Raw genomic sequence first — 10,000 nt, forward strand, 5'->3', positions numbered from 1 at the left:
AACAACGTTCTGCAGTCAGAGGCTGGAGGGACAAAGACACGTCTCAGCTGTCTGTCTGTCTGTCTGTCCTCCTGTCTGTCTGTCTGTCTACTCTGTCTGTCTGTCCACTGTCTGTCCACTGTCTGTCCTCCTGTCTGTCTGGTCTGTCTACTCTGTCTGTCTGTCCACTGTCTGTCCACTGTCTGTATGTCTGTCCACTCTGTCTGTCTGTCCACTGTCTGTCTGTCTGTCCTCCTGTCCATCTGTCTGTCTGTCCACTCTGTCTGTCTGTCCACTGTCTGTCTGTCTGTCTGTCCTCCTGTCCATCTGTCTGTCTGTCCACTCTGTCTGTCTGTCTGTCTGTCCACTGTCTGTCTGTCTGTCTGTCCACTCTGTCTGTCTGTCCACTGTCTGTCTGTCTGTCCTCCTGTCCACTCTGTCTGTCTGTCCACTGTCTGTCCACTGTCTGTCTGTCTGTCCTCCTGTCTGTCTGTCTGTCTGTCCACTGTCTGTCTGTCTGTCTGTCTGTCCACTCTGTCTGTCTGTCCTCTGTCTGTCCACTGTCTGTCTGTCCTCCTGTCTGTCTGTCCACTTTGTCTGCCTGTCTGTCTGTCCTCCTGTCCATCTGTCTGTCTGTCCACTGTCTGTCTGTTCACCTGTCTGTCTGTCCACTGTCTGTCTGTCCACTGTCTGTCTGTCTGTCCTCCTGTCCATCTGTCCACTGTCTGTCTGTCTGTCTGTCTGTCTGTCTATCCACTGTCTGTCATCCTGTCCATCTCTCCACTGTCTGTCTGTCTGTCCTCCTGTCTGTCTGTCTGTCTGTCTGTCTGTCCTCCTGTCCATCTGTCCACTGTCTGTCTGTCTGTCTGTCCTCCTGTCTGTTTGTCCTCTTGTCTGTCTGTCCACCTGTCTATCTGTCCACCTGTCTGTCTGTCCACTGTCTGTCCTCCTGTCTGTCTGTCTGTCTGTCCACTCTGTCTGTCTGTCCTCTGTCTGTCCACTGTCTGTCTGTCCTCCTGTCTGTCTGTCCACTTTGTCTGCCTGTCTGTCTGTCCTCCTGTCCATCTGTCTGTCTGTCCACTGTCTGTCTGTTCACCTGTCTGTCTGTCCACCTGTCTGTCTGTCCACTGTCTGTCTGTCTGTCCTCCTGTCCATCTGTCCACTGTCTGTCTGTCTGTCTGTCTGTCTGTCTATCCACTGTCTGTCATCCTGTCCATCTCTCCACTGTCTGTCTGTCTGTCCTCCTGTCTGTCTGTCTGTCTGTCTGTCTGTCCTCCTGTCCATCTGTCCACTGTCTGTCTGTCTGTCTGTCCTCCTGTCTGTTTGTCCTCTTGTCTGTCTGTCCACCTGTCTATCTGTCCACCTGTCTGTCTGTCACTGTCTGTCCTCCTGTCTGTCTGTCTGTCTGTCCACTCTGTCTGTCTGTCCTCTGTCTGTCCACTGTCTGTCTGTCCTCCTGTCTGTCTGTCCACTTTGTCTGCCTGTCTGTCTGTCCTCCTGTCCATCTGTCTGTCTGTCCACTGTCTGTCTGTTCACCTGTCTGTCTGTCCACCTGTCTGTCTGTCCACTGTCTGTCTGTCTGTCCTCCTGTCCATCTGTCCACTGTCTGTCTGTCTGTCTGTCTGTCTGTCTATCCACTGTCTGTCATCCTGTCCATCTCTCCACTGTCTGTCTGTCTGTCCTCCTGTCTGTCTGTCTGTCTGTCTGTCTGTCCTCCTGTCCATCTGTCCACTGTCTGTCTGTCTGTCTGTCCTCCTGTCTGTTTGTCCTCTTGTCTGTCTGTCCACCTGTCTATCTGTCCACCTGTCTGTCTGTCCACTGTCTGTCCTCCTGTCTGTCTGTCTGTCTGTCCATCTGTCCACTGTCTGTCTGTCTGTCTGTCCTCCTGTCTGTCTGTCTGTCCACTGTCTGTCTGTCTGTCCTCCTGTCCATCTGTCCACTGTCTATCTGTCTGTCTGTCTGTCTGTCCTCCTGTCTGTTTGTCCTCTTGTCTGTCTGTCCACCTGTCTGTCTGTCTGTCTGTCTGTCTGTCCTCCTGTCTGTCTGTCCACTTGTCTGTCTGTCTCTCTGTCTGTCCACCTGTCTGTCTGTCCTCCTGTCTGTCTGTCCACTTGTCTGTCTGTCTCTCTGTCTGTCCACCTGTCTGTCTGTCCTCCTGTCTGTCCACCTGTCTGTCTGTCTTTGCTACAGACTCTGGTCTTGTTTTTATGTCTCGTTGTCACAGAATCCTGACGACAGCTGACTTTGATAAATGTGGATTTTATTTATATTTTAGTCTTAATGAATTCAACCAGACGTCTGTCCGACATCTGTCCAACATCTGTCCAACATCTGTCCAACATCTGTCCAACGTCTGTCCAACGTCTGTCCAACGTCTTCAGGCTGACGTCAGGCTAAAGTTACGTTCTGACGGAAACCGGAGTTTGTTTTTTCTAACGTTGGTGATGATGAACAGATTTTTGACTTCCAGCTGAAATTTGACGTCACGTTACAAACAAACATGATTGTGACGTCTCTGTCTGTCTGTCCACCTGTCTGTCTGTCCACCTGTCTGTCTGTCCACCTGTCTGTCTGTCCTCTCACTGGTGACCTGTCTCCACTGGAATCATTTCAACAGGAACTTTGAGCGAGTGTATTTTCAGAAATAAAAAAACTTCATCAGGGATTACTTTCAATAATAGTTACTATAATAATGAGCTGTAACGTTTCATCTGCAAAGAGTCTGAGCCCCTCGTGACTCCTGTCAGCTGCAGCAGATCATGTTGAGCGATCAGCCGTGTCTTAAAACCAGAAATTGAAATAATCAAAAGCAGGAAGACGACGATCATCTGATCAGATTAACTGAAGATCCCAGTGAGCTGATCACAGTCAGCTGCTGAGAGACGAACACTGGATGAGCACAGCTGCTGCTGATGACACTGACGGTGACCTCACAGTTATATTTAGTCTGAGATAATGAAACACCTCCAACCTGCCGACAACAAGCCGCTTTATTTTTAGAGCGACGAGAACAAAGAACCAAACAATCTGTTTGAAAAGGATTCAGGAAACTGTCAAACCTCGTTATCCTCGTTAGCACAAACACTTCAGCCTGATTCAGAGCCGGCGTTTTGTTCGTCATCCTGATTCTGTAAAATCACCGAAACACAGCAGGAATATTCTCGTCCGTAGAATCAGTTCAACACCCGAAGACACCACAGAGCCCAACTGACAGGAACAGTCAGTTAGCTTAGCATCAGTCTGTTAGCATCATATCATGAGCTGGGAGCTGTTAGCTTGAGTTCAGACACATCCGTGTAATGTTACGCCCTAACTCTCCTGCAGAAACCAGCTGTTGTGGAAGCTAACGTGTTCAGATGGAAGTCTCTCTAAGTAAAACAAACGTCAGTTGGTAACCATGGCGACTGGTGTCACAAACCTGCCTGAATTTCAGTAAAGTTTGATCTGATTGGAGCACTGAAGCGAGCGGCGACTTCGCTCTACAGAAACTTCCTGTGATGTTAAGCCGGCGTGGCAGCGGCGCGTCCCATTAGTCCTCCGCTCAGTTAGTCCTCCGCTCAGCTAGTCCTCCGCTCAGTAAGTCCTCCGCTCAGCTAGTCCTCCGCTCAGTTAGTCCTCTGCTCAGCTAGTCCTCCGCTCAGTTAGTCCTCCGCTCAGCTAGTCCTCTGCTCAGCTAGTCCTCTGCTCAGTTAGTCCTCCGCTCAGTTAGTCCTCCGCTCAGTTAGTCCTCCGCTCAGCTAGTCCTCCGCTCAGTTAGTCCTCTGCTCAGCTAGTCCTCTGCTCAGTAAGTCCTCTGCTCAGTTAGTCCTCTGCTCAGCTAGTCCTCTGCTCAGCTAGTCCTCTGCTCAGCTAGTCCTCCGCTCAGTTAGTCCTCTGCTCAGCTAGTCCTCCGCTCAGCTAGTCCTCCGCTCAGTTAGTCCTCTGCTCAGTAAGTCCTCCGCTCAGTAAGTCCTCTGCTCAGTTAGTCCTCCGCTCAGCTAGTCCTCCGCTCAGTTAGTCCTCTGCTCAGTTAGTCCTCCGCTCAGTAAGTCCTCTGCTCAGTTAGTCCTCCGCTCAGTTAGTCCTCTGCTCAGCTAGTCCTCTGCTCAGTTAGTCCTCTGCTCAGCTAGTCCTCTGCTCAGTTAGTCCTCCGCTCAGTTAGTCCTCCGCTCAGCTAGTCCTCCGCTCAGTTAGTCCTCTGCTCAGTTAGTCCTCCGCTCAGTTAGTCCTCTGCTCAGCTAGTCCTCTGCTCAGTTAGTCCTCTGCTCAGCTAGTCCTCTGCTCAGTTAGTTCTCTGCTCAGCTAGTCCTCCGCTCAGTTAGTCCTCCGCTCAGTTAGTCCTCCGCTCAGCTAGTCCTCCGCTCAGTTAGTCCTCTGCTCAGCTAGTCCTCCGCTCAGTTAGTCCTCCGCTCAGTTAGTCCTCCGCTCAGTTAGTCCTCCGCTCAGTTAGTCCTCCGCTCAGCTAGTCCTCTGCTGTCTGAGTTACTACCGTCGCTGAATTCATTTGGTCACGATAATCTGATACTGTGTCAGTCTTAACTGGATATCACAGTTATTTTCCTTCAGCGATGGAAATAAAATACAAGTTATTTCTGCGTTAACTTATAACCCCACCTCTCTCTGTGAGGACAATCTGACGACCACTTCTGCATGTTGGGCCTTCGTTCAAACGTCTTGTTTTAAAAGAACCTATGAAGCTTTTTTCAGTTTCTTTACCTTCCCAAAGGCTCCTCTCTCCCACAGAAAACACTGCTCCTGAATGCCTCGTCAGTAGCCCCGCCTTTAATTCTGTGACTTTGTGACATCACTACATCACCGTGTCACACACTGGCGTGATTAATGCCTGTATTCATGGCAGAATGGACGTGACGCTAACTGGAAGCTGAAAACACAACAGAGCGGTGCTGGCTCAGGCGTGTGTGAGCTGACCAATCAGAGGAGACTGGGTATTCAGGGCGGGGGGGCTTAAAGAGACAGGAGCTAAAACAGAGCGTCTCAGACAACTGATGTTCTCTGAGGATTAAACCCGCTCAGTTATCAGTGATTAGAGCCGTGGAAATTAACATGAAGATCATTTCACTGTTGAGGTGATTCCAGTAGTATAGTGAAGTAAATACAGAGCATCTATTGTCTCTGTACAGTCAGTTCATGATACTCATCATTGTTTCATTATGAATCAGACAGATGTTTAATTCAGACACGACGCTGCGCTTCTGTTCACCTACTTTAATATTCATGTTCCTCCTCCAACATTCATGAGTCGCTGTGGCTCCAACAGGAAGTCACATTTGAACTTGAACTCGTCTCCTCCGGACTCACTGAGGACCTTTATTCTTACTTCCTGAACCTGCCTCTACAAATAAACTCTTAACTGATTGAAAAATCAATAAAAAATGAAGGAAATCTGTCTGTCTGCCTGCCTGCCTGCCTGTCTGTCTGTCTGCCTGCTTGTCTGTCTGCCTGCCTGCCTGCCTGTCTGTCTGTCTGCCTGCCTGTCTGTCTGTCTGTCTGCCTATCTGTCTGCCTGTCTGTCTGTCTGTCAGGTCGACAGCTGTGACAGAAGCAGCTGAGATGTGTTTGCACGACTCCGAGCTCCGTCAATGTCGAGGTGATGAGAAACCAGATGACAGACGGAGGTGAAGAACTGAAAGATGGCGTGGACAGACAGACAGACAGACAGACAGGCAGGCAGGCAGGCAGACAGACAGACAGACAGACAGACAGACAGACAGGCAGGCAGACAGGAAGTGGTCTAAAGAAATAGGAGGTAAACTGAAGCTGCGACAGAAATAAAATTGAATCACAGAAATCAAAGAACAGAATTTTTAAAAAAGCGAAAAAATTAAATAAATAAATCTCCACCAAGACGTCATAAAAATGACTTCATAGAGAAAATAATTAGAAATGAAATAATCTGCAAAATACCGTGAAGGAAATCAGGGGACGGGTCAGAGGACGTCCGGTTCATTGATCCAGAGGAGGATCAGAGTTTATAACCTGCGGTTCTGATCAAACTGAACAGAAAAGTCACTGATGAACATGTACTGAACATGAACGCAGCGTTCGGAGTCTTGTCCTGGTTCTGGTTCTGCTCCTTAAACTGTGCTTTAACTTGTTTTCAGGTTAACATAATGGTGACAGTGAGACAGTTTGAATGGCTGTCGACCAATCAGCAGCCAGGTGTTTCTAAACAACAGGTTGTCCAGCGCTCCACGCTGCTGCGTTTGGTCGAGGCTGATTGTGGGTTAGCTGTGAACCCTCCCAGCATGCACTGGGGCGATAGATTGATGGACATGTGATCTCTACGTTGAGTTGGTTTCTAATTGTTTCATAATTATCTTTTAATCTGAAATGACTTCCTGTTTGTGACTCACAGTCAGCTGACCGTCAACAAGTTGCACCTTCAGCAGGTCTGGCTTTAATGACTTGTTGCTATGGCAACATGTCCAGATGATAAACAGATGTGGAGATCCAGACTGGTGTCAAATGAGCAACATCATACTGTGGAGATCAGGAGTCAGTGAGGCTCAGAGGAGCAGAGAGATGAAGATCCAGAGATCAATATCAATATCTGCTCATATCCTGCTGACTCTGACCCACACGGATCAATAACACAGTTTTCTTGGTGGAGATTTAAAACAAACAGAACAGAAGGAAAGAAAAGACAGAGATGGAAGAGAAGCAGCTCTGAAGCTCTGACTGAAAGAAGATAAAAGCCATGAGGAAGATGGAGGAAGATGGAGGAAGATGGAGGAAGATGGAAGATGATGGAGGAAGATGAAGGAAGATGGAAGATGATGGAGGAAGATAAAGGAAGATGGAAGAAGATGGAAGAAGATGGAGGAAGATGAAGGAAGATGGAGGAAGATGGAGGAAGATGGAGGAAGATGGCGGAAGATGGAGGATGATGGAGGAAGATGAAGGAAGATGGAGGAAGATGGAGGAAGATGGAGGAAGATGGAGGAAGATGGAGGTACAGAGAGCAGTTTCAGTTCTACAAACATGTTGAGCTGCAGATCATCTGATAAACCTCAGAACCAAAGAAGAAGAAGGAGAAGGAGAAGGAGAAGAAGAAGAAGAAGAAGAAGGAGAAGAAGAAGAAGAAGAAGAAAAAGGAGAAGGAGAAGAAGAAGAAGAAGGAGAAGAAGAAGAAGGGTTAGGTTTAGGGTTAGAGACACTCACTGTGTCTCTGCTCACAGAGACACAGTGAGACAATGTGTCTCTGTGAGCAGAGACACTGTGTCTCACTGTGTCTCTGCTCACTGTGGCTGTGTCTCAATTCAGGGGCTGCATCCTTCAGGACGCATTTGAAGGCCAATTACGTCACAACGCTGCATGAAGGCTCCTTCAGATGCAGCTTCTTCTCCCTCTTGTTGGAGGACGCACCGCTACTGTCCTTCACAGCCTCACATATCCCAAGATCCTTTGCGCGCCGCTGCTCAGTCCCGAAAAAGAAGAGGGAAAGCAAGAAAAGTGGCGACATCAAGTGGCGCAGACGTGACATTTAAATGTGAGTCTTGGGTTTATACTCGGTTTTTACTCGTTTGAACATCCAACGCCAGATATGTTAAACTTCAGGGGACCTTAAAACCTCCACATTTCAACTTTCAGTTAAAACACGTGGCGCTGGTGATGCATTAGCGTACGGCATAAATTAGCATTATGCCGTTGGCAGTAAAGCCTTAAAAGCCTTCACTTTCAACATGTTAGACGTTCAGAAAACCATAAAATCCATTCAGTCAACTCTCTTTCGCGGGCCTTGGCGGCAGAAATCGTGACGTAAGGGTGAGGGGCGGGAACACCTGGTGACGCAAACAGGAAATACTCCGAAGGCGAGACCGTCCCATTTAACAACGGTGTCTCTCTGAAGGACTCGCCTTCAGAGGCCGCAAAGGCCGGGTCCTTCGAAGGATGCAGCCCCTGAATTTGGACACAGCTAGTGTCTCTGCTCACAGTGTCTCTGCTCACAGTGTCTCACAGTGTCTCTGCTCACAGTGTCTCACAGTGTCTCTGCTCACAGTGTCTCACAGTGTCTCTGCTCACAGTGTCTCACAGTGTCTCTGCTCACAGTGTCTCTGCTCACAGTGTCTCACAGTGTCTCTGCTCACAGTGTCTCACAGTGTCTCTGCTCACAGTGTCTCTGCTCACAGTGTCTCACAGTGTCTCTGCTCTGAGTTCAAATGTTCAACAGGCGATTATAGAAGTCAAACTGCAGTCTGGATGAATGATGACACAACACAACACACACCTGGATTAGAACGAAGCATCACACAGGTTGTTACATATACACACACACGTGTCGTCAGACTGACTGTGTGTCTCTGGTGGTGTGTGTGTGTGTGTGTGTGTGTGTGTGTGTGTGTGTGTGTGTGTGTGTGTGTGTGTGTGTGTGTGTGTCTCACCTTGGTCTCTCTCTCCTCCAGCAGCGTCTCCAGTCTCTTCTGGGCGGCTCGTCCTTCGTGGTCGTCGCTGACGATCAGGATGATGTGGTTCCACCTGAACTCTCTCATCAAGTCGAACCAGACGTGAGCCTGGTGAGAGTACGGAGGCACCGTCCTCAGGAACGACAGGTGGATGCTCTGAACAGCACAGAGGAGGATGGAGAGTTCACAGCGTTTTGTTTTATGCTAACATTATATTTTATGTTTTGTTGTTTACTAATATTACAGTTTTAAAACAAGTCATATATCCTCTGTCCCTCTGAGCTCGACCAGTTTGTTCTGCTGCTGTGTTTCAAACCAGTCAGACACAGATGATGGTAACACTTAAACTGGAACAGGAAGTAAACAGCAGTCAGGTCGTTGTAGTTTAACACGTCTCTGAGGACAGACTGATGTTTGTCTGTATTTAAATCAAACTGACAGACAGACATCACCTGAGGACAGACAGGAGATGTTGTTCTGTTCTGTTTTGTTAGTTATTTGAGTTAACTGCCCCTTTAACTGTTAAAATCCACATGAAACCTCTGCTGCCCAGCACAGTGACAGGATGTGAGTGAACAGCACCTGCTGGTGTGAAAATCAAACGCACTCTGCCTTCAGCTGAAACACCGACAGATAAAACGTGAATATTTCATCACGTCTCTAAATCCTCTAAAACATGGAGCGTCGCTCACTGGGAGTGCTGGATATTCTGGGGCCGATGACGGATGAATTATTTCATCAATATTGTAACGCTGAGAGACTCTGAGTGGTTCCAGTTCAACCTGAGAGTCTCTAAACTGGGAACAACTGGACTAAATATTCTGCAACCCGCACTTAACAGAGCCTGAAGACAGCACAGGACCGTCTGAACACACATGACTCAGTTACAACAACAGCTACTGGACCACAGTCACATGATACTACAGTTAGGTGAATAACACACCGCTCTGAGACAGATACCTGTTATTCTGTATTTATTTAGTTCATCATTAAATCTCATGTTCAGACTCAAACCAACAACATGTCAGTCCGTCTCTCAGTACTGTCTGACTTCCTGTCTGAGGCTCATTGGTTCCTACTGGAGACAGAAATCTCACCAGAAAAAACAGTAAAACAATATACAGGAATTATCAAAGGCCCGAGGATGAAGCCCAGAGGAACACCACGAGGAAGAAACTATGAGGATGAGCATGAAGCCTGACGACACATTTTATTTCATACATTTTAAATCTGTCACCATCGTCCTGTGTGTAGCTGCGGGTGTAGCTGCGGGTGGTTCAGGTTACCTTGTCAGAGTAGATGGACATGCGCGTCGTCAGGCCGACCACAGGGATTCTGTAGAAGCCGGCGGTGTAGGAGACGGGTGTCGGAGTCAGGTGGTCGTTAGACTGAGGAGGGTGACTGACCAGGATCGCATACACCTGCAGAGAGGAGAAGAAGAAGAAGAAGAAGAAGAAGAAGAAGAAGAAGAAGAAGAAAAAGAAGAAGAGAAGAAGAAGAAAAGAATAAGAAGAAGAGAAGACGAAGAAGGAGAAGAAGAAGAAGAAGAAGAAAAAGAAGAAGGAGAAGAAGAAGAAGAAAAAGAAGAAGAGAAGAAGAAGAGAAGAAGAGGAAGAAGA

The 10,000-nt window shown here is 48.0% G+C and overlaps 1 protein-coding gene across 1 annotated transcript in view; it reads right to left on the reverse strand.

Moving 5' to 3' along the window:
• Nucleotides 1–8,134: 8,134 nt before the first annotated feature.
• LOC140995737 (glutamate receptor ionotropic, NMDA 1-like) overlaps nucleotides 8,135–10,000 on the reverse strand; it is a 5,843-nt gene continuing 3,977 nt past the window's right edge. The window contains exons 3-5 of the mRNA XM_073465813.1: nucleotides 9,668–9,802; nucleotides 8,361–8,537; nucleotides 8,135–8,206 (exon numbers count right to left, since the gene is read on the reverse strand). Coding sequence (XP_073321914.1) covers nucleotides 8,135–8,206; nucleotides 8,361–8,537; nucleotides 9,668–9,802 — 384 coding nt within the window. The remainder of the gene's footprint in view (nucleotides 8,207–8,360; nucleotides 8,538–9,667; nucleotides 9,803–10,000) is intronic.

Source organism: Pagrus major, chromosome 5, assembly GCF_040436345.1.
Source record: "Pagrus major chromosome 5, Pma_NU_1.0".
Lineage (NCBI taxonomy): Eukaryota > Metazoa > Chordata > Actinopteri > Spariformes > Sparidae > Pagrus > Pagrus major.